Source organism: Archocentrus centrarchus, chromosome 4 (assembly GCF_007364275.1).
Source record: "Archocentrus centrarchus isolate MPI-CPG fArcCen1 chromosome 4, fArcCen1, whole genome shotgun sequence".
Taxonomy (NCBI): domain Eukaryota; kingdom Metazoa; phylum Chordata; class Actinopteri; order Cichliformes; family Cichlidae; genus Archocentrus; species Archocentrus centrarchus.
Window position 1 is genome coordinate 18,167,555 of NC_044349.1, and position 22,074 is coordinate 18,189,628.

The window sequence follows — 22,074 nt, forward strand, 5'->3', positions numbered from 1 at the left end:
CCTTGTTTCCTGATTCCCTTAAACTTTAATAGATCTGCAGAGCTTTTGTGAGGAACACTAACATGTCAAAGATGTGCTCCCTCACATTCTCCACAGCAAGCTTAGTGACTGTTGAAACACACACCTGACAAGTACACACACACACACACACACACACACACACACACACACACACACACACACCACACACACGCCTCCCAGTGCAGGGCACACAGTGTCACCCGTGAGAGCCCCTTTACCATTTAGATGGTGAATTATGAATAAATAAATAAATAAAGATGAAGAAAAACAATTGTCTTATTACACTGTATTTCTGCTGTTCCTTCAATTAAGGAACTGCTGTTTTTTTCCACTTTCACCTGTGCTTCATTTTTCAGCTACAGAGAGCGCCGCCTGGTCAAGGTGTTTAATAATGTGATGTGGTCTCCAAGATAGACTGACGTTTGGATATAGTAGATACTGGCTGTTGAAGGATATGGCTTGCTAGCGCCTGGCCTCCAATTGATAAATTAATAATTAACACAATATACTGTATTGCCTGCACAATTCTGAAATTCTTGTCAATTACAGTATGATGAGCGCATTCACTGGCTCTGTAAAATAGAGGACTTTCTAGTTCTTATTTAAAAAGCACTGGCTGCAACATTGTCGCAATGTTCCACAAACTCAAAAGTTTGGGGTTCAGATAATTTATTAGTAAAGTCATGATATATGCAAATTTACTACCGTGTAAAAAAATCTGTATTTTTGATAAATTTGTTTAATTGCTAGTCCCCAGGCTGATGTTTCTTAAATTCATTAAAAGATCCCACAGCCTAGGAGACAGATAGTTAAGAAATACTGAATGCTGTGTTCTGAACAGATAACACATATTAATTTATTACTTTTCTTTTCTTTTATTTTTTTTAGTTCTGAACATGCAAATACTGCAGAAAATATTTTTGATTTTGTGTGTCAGTTATGAAGATTTATAGCAGAATGTGTGCCTCCACTAGATGGCGCCATTGGCCTATAGAATTATTGCTGTTTGCTGCGTAAAGGACACATAGCCATTCATATTGAACTTCCTGTACATTTAGCAGTGTGTTATTTAGAAAGGAAGGTTAAAGAATGTATTAAACAAGCCCAGTGATTTTACAGAGATGTTTCACTTTGTCACATTTATTTTAATAATTTACAAATCAATTTCAAACAAAAGAGAAGAACAAAGACTGATGCCGCATTGATTATTTGGAGTGTAATGCTTATAAATGCATGAAAGGTAAAGGTACTCAATCAAACGAACATATGCAAACTATTTGTATTCTGTTATTACTCTCAGAAGAATGGCTTTTGTGTAAAATGCAATACATTTGTATGTTTTCTATCTACTTTATGGAAATGTCCTGATTAAAAAAAAGAAACAAACAAAAATATGATGCATAGATGATTCCAGTCTGTTAAAAAGCAAACAAGACATTTTGAAATTACCACTGCTACATGTTCTAATTTATTAGACATCTGTACTAAATTCCTCCCACAACATTTTCCCAAAAGTGGAAGCACAAGTCACAAGATATTAAAAAGCTGTACTCTAGACTATTATTATACAAGTGCAGATGGTCTGGCTTTGGCTGCATTAATTCATCTTAGGCATTCAAAACAACAGGGGACATTTTTGAAAAGCCTGTAGTACTCGTCTTGAATCTGGAAAGACACAGAGAAAGAATTATTCTTTAATTATAATAAAACAAAAATGTTTAATCTATACAGTGGAGAGATTTACCAGAAATATGTATATACTTACTGGGTTTTTAATATATTTGTTAACTTTTACTTGGATGGTTCGTACTTTTAACTCTATATTACATATTCCACAGCTATAGTAATTTGTAACCAGTCAAAACAATAATAATAGGAAAGTTTCCAGTCAGTTCATTAAATATGTGTTTATGCCTTAATTTGACCCCCTAGAAAGAGAGAAAACATGGCAAGCCCAACCAGACTGAGGATTTTAGGATTCCTTAAAATTTAACCCTCTACAATGTGTGACACTCATAGATTTGTCTCTTCATATAGCCTTTATATGACAGGGCTGTGCAGCTTTCTTCTGAACCTTCTCAATCTACTATATTATACTATATTTGTGTCTGATTAAAGAAAGAAATAAAAGGAAAAGGAAGAAAACTGATGTTACCTTTCTGGACAGCACACAGAGGAAAATGAAAATGAACATCCCTTGGAAGGCGTTGGTGATGGTGAACAAATAGGCAGTGAGGGTTGTCTCATTGAGAATGTGCAAGACTCCAAAAGTCCAGGTGGCACCGAGAACAAACAGCAGAGCCAAGGCACCACGGGCGCAGGACCTGAGAGGGAAAAATCACTGATTTAAACACTCCGCACATTTTTTTTTTCTTTTTTTTTCATCCTACTTAATGTGAATAAATATAATCCTACCTGATGTTTTCATAGTGGCTGATTTCAGGCTTTTTCACAGCTGTGTGACGGTATACCTTGTAGATGATTACTCCAAAAGCCAAGAGATTGACCTTCAATGGAAACCAAAAAAAGAAAAAAAACACAACCAACTCAATATCTCTGTTTCTTTACGTGCTGATTTGTATTTTTTTTTTTTAACATATCGGTTATGCTTTTACCAGGATGATCAAACACGCGGGTCCAATGAAGCTCCATATGAAGTGGTTTTCTGTGCTGAGCCAACACCTATAATGCAGCATTATTTAATAAACATTTTAAAACTTCAGAATCATATTTTAGCATATTAGGATTTTTTTTAAATTCTAATCTAGCCTTACTGTATGTTAATAACAATAATTTACAGGCCAGTACATAGCTGTTTTATCTAAGGATTACAAACAAAAAAATAGCTAAAATGCTATCAACACTTCTTTTGCATAACACTAATAAACAACAGGACTACTATTTTAAGGGATTTTTATCAAGCTCTCTGCGGTACCCAAAACATTTCAGAATTTATTTTCTGCCCCACAGCACAACCATCTCCAACTTCCTTCATGTCCCTCCAGGCCAACCTTAATCTATGTACTTATAATTAATGTAATTTGTTTATCTTACTTTCTGAACAAGTTTCAAAACAGAAGAAGTCATTTTACATCCTTTGTCTATCCAACTTTATGTATGTAAATAAACACAGCACGTATTTTCAGCTTACACTTTATCAGTGCCATAATACTTGGAGCCTAGTGTTGCTGAGATGGCCACCACCACCGCTGGGCTTCCATAGCCGAAAACATAAAAGTTACGGTGCAGAAAGCCTTTGTTGTAGATGACGCCAACCACTATTAAGTACAGATGGATGCCCTCGATGCACATCCAGGCAAAAGCCGCAAGGAAGAAATAGTGCAGCAGCCCTGCAATCACAGAGCAGAAAAGCTGCCAAGAAGCAGACAAAAGAAAAAAGACAGAGAGATTTTATTATGTGTAAAAGTGCAAAAGTAGATATTCTGTATCCATATCCACTATAACTGTAAATTGCCATCTTTACACATTTGTTTGTGTATGTATGTTGAGATGAACTGTTGTTTTTTATTTGCACTCATCATTTTCATAAAGCAAATTATCTACAACAGATATTTACATCAAATATATATATAGCTGAACGGTCAGTTGTAAATTTGGCAAACAGAAGATATTTCATGTCAGCTTCAAGTGCATCCTCACCTTATGCGTGTACATGTTGATCCCCACCAGGAAAATGAATTCGGCCATGAACAGGCTACAGCACAGGTTCTTATGGATGGTGGTTCTGGTGCTCTGAATTTCACTGAAGAACCAGAAGGTGAAGATGCACATGAACAAACAGATGAGGGAGATGATCATTCCCAGCTGGGTGATCCGGGTCAGGATGGTATAGTGGGCCACCAGCTGAGAAGCAAATGGAAAGGGATGCGTTTCATTCACAGTTTCATGGTGTGCTGGAGTTGTTAGTTGTTGTGTTTTCTGCTTGGAAACACTTGGTATAATACAGGTACAGGCTGAGGCTGTAGCAGCACGTTGTGCTTGTAGACATACTGGGACTATACTGGTTCAAATATAGCAGGCAAGTGGTCTGTTCGCCCAAATGTCATAATTTTGTTGATGTTCTGATTTGAAATTCACAACACTATTTAAAGTTTGAATTCAAATTAACAGTAATCTGGGAGAATATTTCAGAGAGTATCTTAAAAGCAGTGGGTGGACGTCTCCTGGTGATGCCCAATGTGTGCAATGAGTCACCTTGCCTCTAGGATCTGTACAGACTTCCTCTGCATCTAGTTTTAGTTGAGATTTTTTTCTTACTACAGTACTAAAAAAAACAAAAAAACAGCAGTGCTTTCAATATTTAGTAGGAACATTCACCATATTTTAGGTATTAATTATTCACAGTTAAAACACATATCCAAAGCTGGAGATTCTGAATTTCTCAGATAAACTGAAAGACCATTAGCTGAATATGATCTGATCCTTTTTCACAGGACACTAATAGTACATGACTTAAGCACAAAAACAGTGTATCACTTAAAAAAAAGACAAAATAGCGCAGTACTGTAGCACGCTTAATACTTATAAACATTAACTGAAAATTCCCATTCCTAGTGAAAACAGTTGCTAAACAAATTCCTTTATCTTGCACCATATTTCACCGTTGCAATTTATTGTATGCTCACTCACGTTGGCTCGCCCAGAGGACATGAGGATAGCAAAGTGTGTGAGGTGATTGCAGGAGCAGGTAGTTTCATTGCTGTTGAAGTGGACCGTCTTGCAGCCGTGAGTGGCCCACTGGCCCTGCAGGCTATCTGCCTCATACTCCCAGAAGGCACACTTCGTCACATCAGCTTTAGTGTCTATGGGCTTCAGGGGATGGAGAGGAACAAAGACTCTGTTAACTGTGGAGTTATTATTAGTTTTTGCAGCTCACTGCTTTGGGATACCAAATCAATAGGGGCTTAAAACTGATCCCAGAACAGGGCTCATCAAAATAGCAGTGAGAAATCATCATAGCCCATCTAAAGTCCGAGTGGAACAGATTACTTTTTAAAAACATTTATTTTACGCATTATTTTGTGTTGTTCCATCATTAATTCTTACACTGTTTATGTGCTTTGCTTTTTCCTGTTTTTTATTTGAATCTTGTCGTTGACATGCAAATGTGCAAAAAATTAATATCCTACAATGGGAAGTTCATTTATCATTGACAGAGGGACTTTTGGACATGCTGGGGTCAACAGATTTACCATAAAATATATATATATATATATATAAATATATATATATATATATATAAAAAATAATTTAAGACAGCTGGTGAAACAGTTGCAGGAAAGAAAAAAAGCATCACAGGGAAAAACTACTAGTAGTTAAAAAGTGCACAAAAAAGGGGCCAAAGTTATTGATTGTTGCTCTTCAAAGGCAATTTACAGAGAATTTCCACTACTCAAAAATAAATCAACTCATCCTTTGTTAGCCTTAATACTCACGGGTCCAACAAAAATAATGGTTTTACTTTTTCATACATTTTAATTATCCTAAAAGAAAGTACCAGTACATTAATTTTTAGGGCTGTTTATCTCATTACCCACACTTTCCCATAATTTCTTCATGTTTCCTCAGCTATTTCCTTTAAATGAAAGGTCATTGCCAAAATACATGGAGTGAAATCTTAAAATTTCATAAAAACTTTACACAGAGCACTAACTGTTCCTCCCATGTGAGTTTGTTCAAATTTGACTTTAATGGAAACTCTGGCAGTTATCAGGTTACTGCCAGACCCAATCTGGGACTGAGGAAGCTATTTCTCACAACAAAAGTGCAATGCCCCAGTCTGACAAGGATATATATGATGAGCTACTTGACGAGAGAACTGAACAAGATCCTATTAGCTAATGTTGATAAATGACTCATTTGTAGCATAGAAAGTTTGGCTGCAGTTTTAAAGTAGCACAGAAGTGAGCAGCCATGTTATTTTTATTTTTATTTTTTTGCCACACTGTATTTAGTTTGCTACTCAAACAACATTTAGAAATGAAATTCCTTGAGAAATATGAACTATTTTAAAATGCTGCTCTTAATCATAGCAAGATGATTTACCCGAAACAAATTGAGCAAAAGGATTAAAGTGAATTCATACTGTATAGGGAATTAAAAGCAATCAAAACAAAACAGGAAATCCTTTTGCCCTAATGTGTGACATTCCTAAAGAAAAAACCTCACTGCAGTCCTTGTGTACAGGAGCGGCAGCTTTCTGAAGCAGCATATGTTTTATTATTAAATACTACAAATGCAGAAGTAAAAAAAAAAAAAAACATGTAGCCTGCCTCAGCCCTCTGCGCAGTCTTTACCTCATTGTGTCTCAGAGTGAAGGTGACATGGTCAAGTTGGTAAGCGTCAGCAGGTTTGATGGCTGCTGCAATGACTTGGGAGTTGACAGTGATTTCCCCTGTCCCTGCATACCGTGTGTAGTCAGTGACACCCGGGTCGCTGCTCGGCTTCAGGATGTCACTGATGCTGTCATATCGCACAAACACCACGCTTCCTGAGGAAAAAAAAAAATTAATACAAACTTTTCTTTTTGGCATAGATTGCATTTGAATTTGCTTTTAGACTTTAAGCTACTTTACCGTTTCTGACTTCCCCTGGTCTCACTTTTGGTGTTAGATTTATATGATCTCCTCCCATTGAAGCAGACAGTTTGGTTTTGGTGTGATGAGCCTCAAAGGTGAAGAGTTTCACTTCTGTGGTTGAGGATAAAAAAAGAGGTCAGGGATAACCCTCTCCATTTCAAGGCCTCACCAAACCCAAGAGCTGAGCACAGAAAACAGTCCCTGTTAGCGATAAGACTCAGGCACGCTCTAACTATCACTGCTGTACAAACAGCAATCAAAATAAACCAAATCATAACACACTGTAAAAAAAAAAAAAAGGATTTGGAACACAGGAAAGAAGAAACTGAAAGCGACTAAAATATTAACAAGGTCTACAAAGAGGTTATGATTTGAAAGAATGTCTCTCTCTACTGTAACAGCAAAAAAAGGGAGAACAAGCCCCCCCACCCCCACCCCCCCCATCCCCACCCCCACCCACAGCAAAACAGGTGGAGCTGTGATTTACTTTCTCCTGAAGTGAACATTGAACTCAAGTATTGACCATTTAGTTCACCATTATAATTACATTTTTAAAACAATTTAATGACCAAAATATACTGGGTAGCGTATATCATGCCACATTCTGATGGATAACTCATGATATTATACTGTAGCTACTCTACACCATATCTAATTCATGTGTACCAATTTTAATGTTAAATTAAAATTCATATTATTGTTTTTTTTTTTTTTTTCTAACTGCCTATTGTGGGTTTTGATGCTTTGGCGATGTCATTTACACTGTCAAAAAAAGAAAGTAAAAATATAGTACAGTGTGCCATTATAAAATGAAGGAATTTTCTGTATTAATTTTTCCAGATTTTTATCTGTATATGTAACCCATTTTACCATTTAGCATTTATGGAAAGTCCATTAAAATAAATAATAAATAATGAACTGGCAGAACAAACTTCCACGCAAATATAAAGCCTTCTGTATCATTTTGAAGCAAATGATGGAATAAAAAGTATCACAGTGACAATTAACTGAAAGCCTCACCCATTTCACTAGCTTTGATTCTGAGCTCTGTTGGAGTTTTGTAATTGCTGGCCAAAGACAGAACGCCTTCTTCAACAAAATGCAGCAGCCTGGTGATGGTATGCGCACGACGCTCTTCTTTCATTCTGGTCCAAGCCGCCAGTTCATCCTTCTCCACCAGGTTGTTTACTGCATTCACTAATTTCTGTTTGAAAAGATTTTTTTTTTTTTTTTTATAAGTATAACATGTTGTACAATAATACAGCATGTAATGTATGCTATGTCTGCACTGCAATATGCTTCCAATTAGGTATGAATGGGATGTTTACATGGGTGTATGTGTTCTGGCCTTTTATTAATAACAAGCTGCAGCTTCTGACTACACTGTGTTAAGAAACGGTTGGTGGATAAATTTGGTGTCCCATGATTGTCAACCTTTGAACAAATCTGTAAGTGCTAATAATAAATGTTATGCATTAGCAAAAGATCATATCAGATAGCATCTTCAAGACATAACTTAAGAAAGAAATGGGCTGCAACCAGTGCCTCTTTTTTTTTTTTTAAACCAGTTCAAAGCATAACTGCACTTCAGGCAGACTTCCAACTGTTGACTGAGAAACAAGAATGGTAAACAAAGATTACTGAAAGAGTTGAGTTGATGGCAGATGGTTTGACAGCGTAATCCTTCTCTGCGGCAGCCAGTGTTGATGTGGATCTACTCAAGGCCTCAACATATGCAATCACTTCCACTGAAGAAAGTTCACCAGACGTCTGCTTGGCAATTTCTTTCAGTAGACTTTGGGGCTCCGTGAGGTTGCTCATCTAGTGGGGGGAGAAATATTTATGTGTATGTCCTCATTATTATTATTATTATTTTTTTTTTTGGATCGCAACTTTAAAATGACCAAATTTTTCATTTGAAAGTAACAAATTCTATTCATATTGAACTTGTTTGCACAAAAATTCACACATGTGCACGTACATAATTGGCACATGAAGACTCTACAAAGGGAGGACCTGTGTCAAGCACTCCTGCCATCTGCAAAGATTACTGCATGTTAATTGCTGTTTTCATTTTCATATACTAAAACTAGTCACAGCTGCATGCAGTAAATCCCTAAATATTAGCTTTAGATTTTTTTGCCTTTAATGTGTCAAACCTAAACTAATCCTGTTGTAACTCTTTTTTTCCTGTAGGTGGCAGAACTGCAGGTCCAAAGCTGCTGGTCTGAAACTGCTGGTTGCATTTGGATCACAGTGGATAGTATGGTACTATATATCCTTCTTATCGTACAAACTAGAGTCCTTTCACTCCTATTCACCGTTCTGTTTATCTTCCTTCTCTCCAACAGAGGGCAGCATTATCTTATCTTTTCTTTACCCTATTTGGGTAAAATTCTGCGAAAGGAGTACTCACAGATTCAAATGTTCTGTTGACAAACTGTGTCATGCATCCAGCGTTGTCGTGGCAATATTTTTGAGGATGCTCTGGAAAACAACCGATTTACAGAAAACACATCTTTAATTTACTACCACGATTTCAGCAGTCTGGCTTTCATTTAAAAAAAAAAACACACACAACATCACACAGCTCTCTTTACCATCAACTTTGCTTAAAACATCAAACAATTTAGGATTGCACTGTTCACTCAATGTATTGCATAATAGCCCCCCCCCCCAAAAAAAAAAGAAGGAAAAAAAATCACAATCACAATCACTGTGTCTGGGCCGTCTGTGGATGTGTGAAAGAAAGTTAAAAAAAAAAAAACAGATAAAGAGAGAGATGAAGAAAGATGTATGTCCTTGAATGTGAGTGTCAGTCGGCATTTGTGCGTGCATGTGTGTCTGTGTGTGTGTGTGTGTGTGCTCTTTCATCCTCAAACCGACCTTTACATTTAACGTTGCTTTCTGGATGAAAGTGCTTAGGGCCTGAAGTTGGGATGTAATCACGCTGACAGGTGCAATAGAAAGATCCATTTGTATTATGGCAGTCTGAGTTTGGTCCACAGACCTGTTCTGACTTGCACTCATCAATATCTGAAAGATGCAAATGAAGAGTTCAGCTCCAATTAAAGCAACACAGTCTGATTTAAGCGATGCTCCCTTAAGTTAAACACTTGTTGACAAAGTTAATGCACTTACAGACATTTGTCTAGGCAACGTTCCTGCCTCAGAATAGAGAAAGTTTTTTTTTTTGTTTGTCTTTGTACAAATATAGAATCTGCCATTCTTTCATGCATGCTACAAACTGACTACTCATAAATCTGCCTCTAAAATCAATAACATGTTTCTAAATTCTGTATTAAATGGTGCATGACATCCAGTTAGATATCTGTAGGGATACTTCTGGTGCAAATAAAAAAAACACAAACAAAAAAATCTCAAGACCTGAGAAATCTTCTCACAGTAGCAGATGGGGAAGGAAGTAAAGGGAAAAAAAAGCCCCACCTCTACAATATTTATTGTCCTCTGTGAAGTGAAAGAGAAAACACTTCACATATTCACATTTCTCACAGCCTCACAGCAGCCCATTAAACTTTATAACTCTTAATTGCTACTGACAAAACTAATCTTTGGACATTTAAATCCTGAAGAGGTCAATCAGACATTACCAATGCATTCGGTGCCATCGTTAGGCTGGAACTTCTCTAGTCCTGTCGATTTATATCCAGAGGTACAGGTACAGTAGTAGCTGCCCATTGTGTTGGTACAGCTCCCCCTGTCCCCACAGATATTAGTCACGTTCTGGCACTCGTCATCATCTGTGGTGAGAAAATGAGAATACGATATTAACTGGGTGAGCTGACAATATAAAAAGAATCTTTAATCCTGCCTCTAAATAAGCAACAAAGTAGATTAAACCAGCAACCAACAACAAGGGTGAAAGGAGTTAAATGCAGCCCTTTTTTTTTTTTTTTTTTTGCTTCACATTAAAATTCATGAAGACTTTTACAAAGTCTGACATTAACTTAAATAGGAATGTTTTTCTTTACTGTTAAACTTACAATATCACATTTCTACCTTGTCTCGGCAATTTCATTTCTTGTATTTCCCATAAGGTGAGCATGAGTGCAGGTTTCTCAAAAGCTCCACGTGTTGTGGCTGAAATGCATTTTACTCTGCTGAGAAGTTAAAATCTCAGCTCTGTCCCTTCAACAATAAACCCAATCCTTTTGGAATGTGCTGCGTTAATTTAAAGTCACTGAGACATTCAGGTTCACTTGCTTTTTGAAAATAAAAATGTATGTTAATCCTCGATGATTAACCATATACACCATTTAGAAAGGTTTCTCTTGGTTTGCAAGGCAAGATGTCACAAAAATAACACAGAAATTACCACAAAGAGCATTTCTGTAAATGATCATTTCAAGAACCAACTTGTGATACATGTTAATTTACATTTAATACAATCAACATAGCATCCTCCCAGGTCCTTTTGTGTATCATGTAGCCACATGTTGTTTTATGGCTCATGTTCACACAAGTGTAGTCTGACATTTGCTCCATGATTATTGTTTTAGGAATGCCTAAGTTTGATCAGTATCCTATAGGCTGTGATGTGGATCTGAAATTGATGAAGCTCAGCTGAGATGTTGTCTTGGGCTCCACCAAGTTAGTCTTCTTTTGATTAAAGCCTTGGCTGGCTCTAACCTGCATGCAATTTAAATTGTTCACATTTGTGATTGCTATGCAGTTGTTTGCCTGTGTTTGATTTCATGGAAGTCAAATTACCTAAAATATTTTGCTTCTCAGGTTTACTGAACACCAAATTAGCTTGCTGCAGATGCTGCTTTCATTATAGAAAGTGCTGTTCCAGCTTTTTTTTTTTTTTTTTTTCAAACACACCTTTCCTCTCTGGTTCCTTATTTTGTTGACAAGGACCCAGTAAGACTTTCCACTGTTGTTTTCACTTGTCTATGGATGACGGACACTCTGCTCTTCCTCTCCCCTGTACCTTTGGCACACAATCTGTCCGGTAAAGGAAATCCTCTGCTTTAGCCAGAAAGGTGACTCTAGTCAAGGAGGAAATACTTCCATAGCACACATGATACTTTATCTGTCATCCTCACACAAACTTGTCACCCACATATTATATGATTCACATTAATGTCCTGTTTTTATGTTCAAGTATCAAATCCATTTTTACTGTGCTATCATCACTTAATTGTAGATGACCTTTTTCTTCCTGCTTGTGTGAATTCTGCTATTTTTTTTATGGGAATTTTCCAGTGCTGAGTTAATAAAGCATGAGCTGACCGAAGACACTGTCTAAAATGTTCTTCCTATTTAACGTACTACTAGCTGATGTTTTACATACAGAGGAGCCTGAATGCCATTGTTAAAATTAAAAAAAAAGCTCCACCAATCAACAGAGTTGATATTACTCAAATTTTCATTTACTTTTGGCCCTTCAACTATGTAAGCTGTGATTGTGATCAGATTTGGCCAGGAAACCAGAGGGGTTCCAGGAATTCTAAACAGCCCAGAAACATAACAGGACTAACAATGCTGACTGCAGGCGATGCAGTCCATTAAAATAGTTCTAATAAAGCTGCATCTGGACATATTTTCCACTTCATGGTGTTCTCTTTGTGAATAACTTGGTGGTGGCTTTTGTCGGCAAGCAAACTGCTAAAACTAACCTTGGCTGTTTTAAACCAGCACAGCCGGTCAATCATATACAAACGGTGGCCCTAAAAGTGTACTGAAATTACTTACATAGACCTCAGGTTATTTCAGCCACACGCTCGCCTCCATTCTTTAAACTGGCAAAGTTAAACTGAAGTACAAGAATAATTCAGATCAATGTTTTGCCGTCAAGAGCCATCTTAAGAAGCTTTAACACACCCAGAGTTATATTTTTAACCAGCATACTTCTATACTCCACTCTGTCAAGTGTAACGCTCTAAAAATGTTCAATTAACCCACTTGTTTCGAAACACAGGCCTAATACTCGTGTGTTATGATGCGCAGTCACAACAACAAAGGCTTCCTAAAATAGTCGAGGCTTCCGTGGCAGCTACGCACAAGTCTTGCTGTGAGTACTCTGTAATATACGGGTTGATTTGTGTGTGTATATTCACCAATGCAAAATGTTCTTCCATCTCCGGTATAGCCAGCGTCACAGAAGCAGGCAGGGTTTGATCCATTCAAGTTCAGACATTTTGCAAGTTGGTGACAAGAACCACAACTGTTAGAGGGGCTGCACCGGCCCATCAGACTCGAGAGCCATGCTGCGTAGACACAAGAGACACACTGTGTATGTTTTAATTATACAACAGCATGAATATCCCAAACCATTTTTTAAAACCGCTGCAGCTTTTTTTTTTTTTTTTTTTTTTTTTTTTTTTGAAGATGTGAGATTCCATTTAAAAAAAAAAAAAAGAATGAGTTAAACTGCTATTTCTTTTCAGAGTCAGTCATGTAATCCATCAAACCGCAGCTTATACAGAAAAGCGACACATCACTGGAAAAAACTGGAAAAAAAGGTTGAAATTATTACAACATTTTATGTCAAGTTAAACAATACCGCCTTTCCAAACTAGTAATACTCGATATGTGGACCCCATTGAGGGATATACGTTTAAAGCAGTCTACTTGTAACACACCTGCCACCTGCCTGGTATAAATCAGCTCACGTACCTGTCAAAAGTACAAGTTTCATTGGTGACTTGAGCAAAGAATCCATACTTGCGCTGCGTCTGGATTTTACTTGAGCACAGACTGCAGTGGGCTGGCTGGTGACGTTGTTCATTTCCTTGCATCAGTTTTCCTGTTTCCCTAAACCTGGCCCTTCCTGTCCTGATCTTTAATCTGCTTTCAAAAACATGCAGCTCAGTTGCCTCATCAACCAAACAGACATGTTTCTCTTTTAGCTCCATTTTACACCAAATATAAAAGGAGTCAAAGCCATATTCACATATTTTTTTTGTAGTGCTGTTGACACTTTGTTTTATGTTGCCATTTTGGAGGCCTCCATGCCATTGTTCTCACTTGACTACATACAGTAGGTTATGTAAACACAGGCCTAAACAACACCAGCTAACTTCACTGAAGGACGACCCACTCCCTTCCGCAGGGGCTAGTACACAAATTCGCACACCCGCATTCCAGAGCCGTGTCTTCCACTTATCATCTAACTGTTCTCCAGTCAAAGGTCTAAATATCTGCTGTCCTTTCCAGCAGACTTGCAGTGCAGGAGGAATATCTTGATGCAACTTGATACAAGTTGCTGAAATTTCAGACGCAGATTCTTTAGTATTGTGTTTAATGTATTAGGGTTGCTGCTGTTTGGTTAATGTTGAGAACACAAAGTGAAAGGAAATGTTGATTGGTCAGTGTTGATTGGTTCTTATCAGTAGCCACATTACAATTTCTATTAACAGCCTTTCTTTTTTGGACTTTGATTTTAAAAGGCCTGATTTTCCACGTGTTTCCTCTAAAACAGTCATCTCCCGCAGATACAGTTTTCCATTTATGAAGTTGTTGAAATATTGTCCAGTTTGCTATTGTTCAATTTTCTATACACGTTGGATTTCTATGAGCACCACCAGAGTAATTGTCACATTGTATAAAATGGTTACATAAACAGAAATTTCTTGTGGCTCTTCGAATTAAGCTACATTTTGAGCGCGTCTTTGAAGATACGTGATAAAGCAACACATTCTATCTGTGGTTCTTTGACATCTGTCATGGACTAATGACCCCTTTCTGTGTGAGGGGAAATGAGCAGGGCTGGCTGTTATTTGGTGCTGGTGGGCCACTGACCTACACAAAATGTCTTCACTTAGAGCCGCTCATTTCAAATGCAGATATTTTCAGTTTTGCTTTTTCACCTCACCCATGAACACCAATCCTCAGAATTGCTGTTTTAAGGTGGAATTTAACTAGCAATGCAGTTACAAAACAGGTGAATTAAAATGTGATGCAGTGACAATGGTCCCAAAAAGAGAAGTGGCCATTCAGGTGTCTGAGGTCTTTTCAAACTACCCTCTACTTTTTCAGCACACAAACGCATTCACTGATGAATAGTTTCACTTGGAAGATAAGTTCTTTGTTGACTGTACTGCAGTCTGTGAAGGCGGTTTGAATTGCTTAGGCAAGGCGTTTAGCAGCTGCTTTGAATGACACCATTAGAATTGCTCTGCATTACTGTCCTGGGAAAGGGCTTGGTGAAAACCACATCTGAATGTCTCACTCTGACACTCTCCTAACGGTAAGGAAGGAAGTGATGTTGCCTCGAACAAACCTGGACTGATTGCACCCTTCCTCCTCCGCTTTTTTGTCTCAGGAAATCTCTCATTTAGTAAGAAACCCGGTAAGCCCACAGGAGCTTGGTTGCTCCACAATGACATTGTAAAAAAGACACCTAAGAGAAAAGATCTCTTCAAATGTGTCAAGGCAGTCTTGTGTAAATGTTTCCTCCTTTCCTTTCCTCTCTCATGGATATGGAAATTTTGACTCTACAGTTGCAGTATTTTGCATGTGTGTGTGTGTGTGTGTGTGTGTGTGAGAGAGCAAATGAAGAGTGTTGTTTATGCCATTCAGGCGATATTGAGATTTGCAGTACGAAGTATGGTGAATAATCTATTTTGATACTTCTCATAGATATCTGTTGTGATGTTGGCCGTATGTTCAGCCATGATGGGAGGACTGAACGGTGGGGCACAGATGGCAGCAACTGTCTCATAAACTTGGACCTCTTGAATATTTCAGTACACAACGTTGGAAAGACAAAGTACGCCCTCTGTTTGGGTTCACAGACGCCAGCTGCTGTGTGTGGAGAACCCTCCAACATTTATATTGCACTTATATATAGGTGGCACTATACTTGAAGAAAAAGAGCCCATACTTTGCTACAAAGAAATAACCATAATAAGAATTTCAAAATAACCACTTGGTATTTTGACAAATGTTGCCAGTGCCTTGGCTCACCGGCTGCAGCAAAATTATTTGATGCCCCGAGATTCATTTTGGGCTCATCAAACACTGAAGTAAGTTTGCTTCATTTTTTTTTTTTTTTTTTAATTTTGAGTTATTTTTGGCAGCTTTTGGTCAGGGGAAGATAAGAGGATCAAGAATATCCTCTTAAGTGAACCAATTACCACAATTTCAGAAGCTATTTGGTTGACCAGAAAAAAGAAATCTTGAAAGCCTTTTTTTTTTTGTCAGTTTAGGTGTTTCAGTCTGTTCATCTGGAGACCAAAAACTTCCTCTTGCAAACTTATAAAACCTTATTTTATGTAGCACGATTGTACACATAGCTCTACAATGTTAAAAAAAAGAAAAAGAAATTATTCAAGATATATCTGATGAACCTGTGTAACAATATTTCCATTAAGGAGTGGCTTTGAGGTTTCTTTTCATTTGGCATGAGCTTTTTTGAGGTCTGAAAGCCAGTCTAGGAGTGGTTGTGCCCAGGCCATTGCCACACAATTCTGTCAATGCCACTAGCATGTCTCAGTTATGCTATTATAGTTGACACTAGCATAACTGAGACATGGTGGTGGTGTGGGATGCTCCACGATATGGCTTGAGTAAGATGCATGCTGGATCATCAAACTACAGACCCCTGGGCACAAATGTTTTGTGGGCTCTTGAACTGGGAAGGCATAACTGGAAGGCTGGGGGGACTCACACATTTCTGCGTGACTGCATGGTGAACCAAACTGGTCACTCGGAAAGTTCTCATTACTATTGCTTCTTTGATGGACCCCCAATTGTATATGGGCCCCTGGGTCCAGTTTGCCCATTGGATAATCCAGCCATGTGTGAAGTGTTAAAAGCATGAACTGCATTCTTTGCATAATCAATTAACTGTAAGAGCCTGAAGCTAAATAAATATTTTTGATGTTTTTGGTCTCCTGGCTGATAAACCTGCAGCATAAGCACCAACCCTCCCAAACTCCTAACACAGACTTTTTAGGTCCCTCAAACAGGGCAGCCAATATTTGTTACACCAAAAGACACCTTGAAACACAGACAACATTTGACAAAAAGGCATTATGTGACACGTTAATACAGTTTATTTTTACATTTCCCTTCTTGGAAAGGCAAACTGATTGTGAAGATTGTAATGGCTAGCAGAATTTGGGAGATAACAAAAAGCCAATGATAAGTGTAAGTGTAAATATAAGTTTTAAAATTAAGCTGACATTGTTCAGTTATTGATAAATCTAAGCTTGAAGAGCTTTCATGAAAGAAGTTTAATAGAGAGGAATAAAGAAGGATCATGACAACAGCTTAGTAGCATGATAGTTAGCAGTTAGTCATGAAGCTAAGACATAAGTTCAGTAAGGAAGCGCTCTAATCACCATCATCATCTGTCTACTTTCCCAGGTCACTTCCACTTTCCCACGCTGTCAAGCTTAATGCTGACTTCATCACTTCTAGCCCAATCATCTTTCTGCCCGCCTTCTTTGAGCCAATCAGCCTCTGCTCAGTGTACTTTAACTCTTTCGTGCATGAATTATGAGAACCTCAGTCAAGATTTTTTTCCTGTGTTTTTATATCTAATATTCTTATTCACATAGTATTTATATTGTGTTCTTATAGCATTGTATATTGTATTAGTGTTAACTATTACTGCTGTAACAAAGCAATTTCCTGCAAGAGATCAATAAAGTTCTATTTTATTCTATTCTATTCTATTCCTCTTTAGGCATAAAAAAATTATGCAGCTGAAATTTTGTTTATGAACCTATTTTTTCATGGAGTTACACACACCATACGTTTGACTTTTGAACCAGAGAAATATGTATTTAACAAACCAATAACAGAAAATGATATTGCATTCTCAGATCCACTGTCAGTATTGACTAATCCTGATCCTGTTAATTACGTTCAAATAGCAAATAAAATATCAAAAGCAACTTTCCATGACTAACCAATAGGTAGCAGTGTATGGGATGATGCACAAGCATCCACTGCATTGGCTGGTATGCAACTGTAACAATAAAACACGTGTGCATATATATATATATATATATATATATATATATATATATATATATATATATATATATATATATATATATATATATATATATATATATAAGAGAACAGCTTTTGAACAGCTGTCCACTGTAGTGACCACTATAAATGACAGGGTTAAATGTCACTGCTCATCTGTTATTCACTCATTCATGCAACCTTCTCTCCATCTCCGCCACCCAAGTCTCTCAGAACTCCTTCCAAGTCTTCATGTTTGTCTTCACCGCCACCAGCATCTAGACTCTGGGGGGTCCTGCCCTAATTCCTATCTCCGCTGGGATTCTGTTCTGCTATGATGGGCAATCGGAGTCTAATGGCCAAATAGCTAATTGTATTCCTTATCAATAAATCATGTTCAATTCCTCCTAATGATCTCTTCTTATTGAACTTAAGATGCAGTAGTAACCAGTTCTAAGTAGTGCTGTATGACCAGGGATATTTATTTCACTGCTTGTTTTTGCAGGGACATTTGAATGAATTTTGTAGCACCACTTCATGGTGATCCAACCTTTAAAGACCGACTCTGTTAAACAGGCGGGATAAGGACACATGTAAGGATATAGGCTGGCTAGTTTTGATTTGCTCTTCAAGCATCTGCCTGTTAGTTCCACCCTTTACAGTGTACAGTACTGAATCAGCTGATTTTCTGCTGCTTTTTGCAAAAGAAACAATAGCTGAAAAGCATCAGTGGAATTTTCTGCATCCAGACTGGAGGACGGTGACTCAAGTGTAATAGTAACTATAAACACAGGATAAGGATTTTATTTAGATAAATACCACTGGTAACTCTGAAGCAAACATTTATCTACATATTTAGTTATTACTTATTTTGAATTGTGTAGCAGTCTGTTGACTCTTGAGTCCACCATTCACTCTTCTTTGGCTCTATTTTTATAAAACTGACCTCGACTTTATTTAAAAGTCGTGTAAAACTGAGGAAAGGGCACCTTCAGATGGTATAAGTTCATTATACGTCCTTAATGTAAGAGGCTGACTGTGGCACCTCTGGCACACCTGTTTGCACTATGGAGTAAATTGCCACCAGCATACGCCTTATTGACACTCCCATCTTTAACTATGAATAAACATAGATATTTCCTTATTTCTATTTGAAAGTCTGTTTTCACTTCAGGTTATTAGACATGACATTGAAATCAACATTATTTATTCAATGTTGATCCTTTATTGGAGCACAATTTTCTCCCTACCTGGCAAGTGCAGAAGCCTAAATGGAAATGCGGATTTGCTGGTCTCAGTTCTGGAGAAAAAAAAGTGGATAAAAGAGGATATACTGTGAAGTTCAGAACAAAGGACCCTGGCACAGGTAAATAAAACATGTAGACTACATCGGTGCATGCAAGAAAAACAGACCATTAAGTATGGCTGAAGCTATTTATAGTCTCAATAATTAGCCACCATGATAATAATAATTATTATAATTATGAAGTGTTGCATACCCCAGATTATTTGCAAGGAAATTTATAAATTGAGAATGGTGGTTATTAATAGAGGTTGTGTGTAAAGAGATGATGACGATACAAAATGTTAAATTGTGTCTCACATTGTTTTTCATCTCAGCTTGACTTGCATGCGCAGGTGTGGTGTGAAGGATTTGTGAGGTCTGCACATTTTTATTGCATGTTCTTCCTTTTTTAAAGAAAATTTTTAGAAGTGGGGCACAGGGCGTGTGTGTGTGTTTTTTGTGCATACACATACTGTAGTTTATGCATTTATCCCTCCTTCTGTTCAGGCTCACTTACAGTACTGTCACTAACTATCATGGAATAGTGTGTTACAGACACACATTATTAATTAATATAAAATATAAAATGTTATGTATGACTGAGTGACTGAACCAGCAGGCTGAAACTTGCTCCGTGAGTAAACACACATAGAAAGTTAATGCCTGCTAATAAAACATTCCGTTGTATTCAAATATGAATAAAACAGCTTGCAGAGGTCATAGTTGAAACATTAACAAACAAGAAACAAGATTCTTTCTCATATATTGCAGGAAAACTCTGACCTTAGGTGTACTGCCGTTTTGCCTCATTACTGTTGCTCTTGTACATGTGAATGAACACGGAAACTCCAGCATAGCTCACGATGTTTACGTGTGCCCTTTCCACCCACACACTGTATTGTTCTTCTGGATCTGGATAGAGAGTAGAATAACAGTGCTCTGGGTTCAAGCAGCTGCCTGGTCAACAGGAGTCAGGTTGACTTTGGCTTCCTGTCATATGTGGACAACAGAAAGAGAGCAGCAGGCAGCGTTTTCCTCTTCGATCTGTTGGGTGCAACGTGGGTGTCACAGTGTCAAAGGGTTGAAAGATATAGAAGTAATTCTAAATAATAAGAATCATATTTTAGAAAATGTTAAACACGGTGATGAAAATACTACCAAATGGTAATTTGGAAAAAAAATTACTACACTTAAACTTAAATGAAACTAGAATTAATGTTTAGCTTTGGTTCATAAACTGCCATTAATTACATACTGTAGTGTATGGTTGTATGGATCGCATTAAAATGCGACCTTCAAAACTCTCCATTGAATTTCCAGCCACAAACCAAAAAAAAGCCCAGGTGCTATTTACAAATGAATAAAGCAAAGCAAAACTCTCAGTTTAAAAGCACTGAACCTTAAGCTTGAGAGCTACAAGGTTTTTCTCTAGGCCACACATAAACAGTTTGTTTATAGGGGTACTCAAAGTGGAAGTGTGTGATTTGATGGCATACTCGACACCACTTGACATAATTGTAAAAGTAACTGGGTTGATCACCAGATCAAAGTTTGTGTGTAGGAGTGCTAAGGTCAGTAGACTTCGTCTGTTTGGTGTTGTGTGCACATCACCAGCAATAGTCCACAAGTCTCTTACTTGAGAGGAGGACTGCAGTTCATCTAATAAAACTATTTTTATAATCACAATTGATTCACCCTAGATTTAGTTTAAATGGTCATCCAAATGATTGGGTTGCCTTCTCTTGACCTGCTGTATTGTATATGGGTATGTTATTCCATAGAGAATATTTAGCTCCCTGCATTTAATGCCAGACAATCTATTGCAGTTAAATATACCTGCAAAACTACAGGGAATAATTGTAGTCAGGTGTGCAATTCCCATGGGAGTGGAAGTGAAGACCTCCTGAAATAGAGTTAATTCTTACCTCATTTATCCATGGAAAAAAAAATAACCAGTGCATTGTCTCTTTAAATTTCACCATTAGAGTACACAACCTCTTAACTGGAAGTTCATGAGGCTTAATAGTTAAATATTCCTCTTTGTGTTGGGGGCTACTTTCATATATAACTGAGTTCTAACAATGTTAATGACACAATGTCCCTTTGTGTCAGCTTGAAAGGTCAAAATTAAAGAGCCCTCTAGTGTCAAAAGTAAGGAAAAGGTTTGGCAGTTGTTAACAGGAGAAACATATTTATTTGGAAGTGAAGAATTCAGAGACATCTGTCTATCTATCTATCTATCTATCTATCTATCTATCTATCTATCTATCTATCTATCTATCTATCTATCTATCTATCTATCTATCTATCTATCTATCTATCTATCTATCTATCTATCTATCTATCTATCTATCTATGCAATTCATCTAGTTAATACATAAATTACATATGTATTATTTATTTAAATATATTATTTATTTACTTGCCCCTGCTGTGACTCCATGCCCTTATGTGTGAGAACCACTGAACTATGCACAAATATAATTCATTATTCTTCATTTCTTTTAAAAAGTGTTTGAGGACCTTGGTACTCTGTCTGTCTGCACCTCTTTTGCTGAGAGGAACAAATTATTTGTGCTTTGTCTATAAAACACATAAATAAAAAGATTTGTGCAATTTAGTCATATTAATTTACACTGATGCTGTATTAATTTTTTTTCCTATTAAAAGTGTATCTGCCAGTTTTCTTGAAGCACTTATGCCTTATTCTAATATGCTGTATATACAGTATAGTACAATTAACTGAGAGAACTATTTAGTCATATGTCGGCCAAATGTGATCTATGCTAAGATATTAAAATGCTCAACACAGTATATGGTGAAATATATTACTTCTCAAGTGATATTGTTTTTGTCCATTTTTACTTTTGTCCAATTTTGAAATCTGTGTACAGTTGGATATATGAAAAAGACTTTCTTCTGCATCAACCCTGCATCTGGACCTGAATTGGAAAAAGGAGGAATTTTTTTTTCAAAGATCGGGTGCAATTTACAAATGAATTTCCTTCATGCTCGACTGCTTCATAAAAGCATTTGTCCTGACTCAGATTGAACACAGTTGAATGATTCTATCCATATTCCCGACTTCTTTACAAGACAATGTTTTTCATTTTCTGAGCGAACTCTAAAATTTCCATGTTCTCAGGTGCAACAAGTGTTACTGATTGGCCCCCTTTTTTTCCTGCCACCAACCTCTTGTTAGGTTAGCGACTGGAACAA

General features: G+C 37.2%; 1 protein-coding gene across 1 annotated transcript; it reads right to left on the bottom strand.

Annotated features, from left to right (window-relative positions):
* Positions 1-1,174: 1,174 nt before the first annotated feature.
* Positions 1,175-13,374, bottom strand: adgrl4 (adhesion G protein-coupled receptor L4). Its single transcript, XM_030727578.1, has 16 exons — positions 13,263-13,374; positions 12,704-12,853; positions 10,232-10,381; positions 9,507-9,656; positions 9,037-9,107; positions 8,262-8,441; positions 7,641-7,824; positions 6,618-6,731; positions 6,339-6,532; positions 4,672-4,851; positions 3,682-3,885; positions 3,173-3,393; positions 2,637-2,703; positions 2,437-2,528; positions 2,177-2,345; positions 1,175-1,686 (listed from the first exon to the last, which is right to left on the bottom strand). The coding sequence occupies exons 1-16, from the start codon at positions 13,372-13,374 to the stop codon at positions 1,624-1,626; spliced, it is 2,301 nt and encodes a 766-aa protein (XP_030583438.1). The 3' UTR covers positions 1,175-1,623.
* Between the last annotated feature and the right edge of the window lie 8,700 nt (positions 13,375-22,074).

Bases quoted from the DNA above. Each gene is read 5' to 3' on its own strand.
- adgrl4 (XM_030727578.1), bottom strand. From the start codon at position 13,374: ATGAACAACGTCACCAGCCAGCCCACTGCAGTCTGTGCTCAAGTAAAA. The intron at 8,442-9,036 runs GTGAGTACTCCT...TCCCCCCACTAG, and splicing joins TCAACAGAACATTTGAATCT to ATGAGCAACCTCACGGAGCC. The intron at 1,687-2,176 runs GTAACATCAGTT...GTGTCTTTCCAG, and splicing joins TCTGTGTGCTGTCCAGAAAG to ATTCAAGACGAGTACTACAG.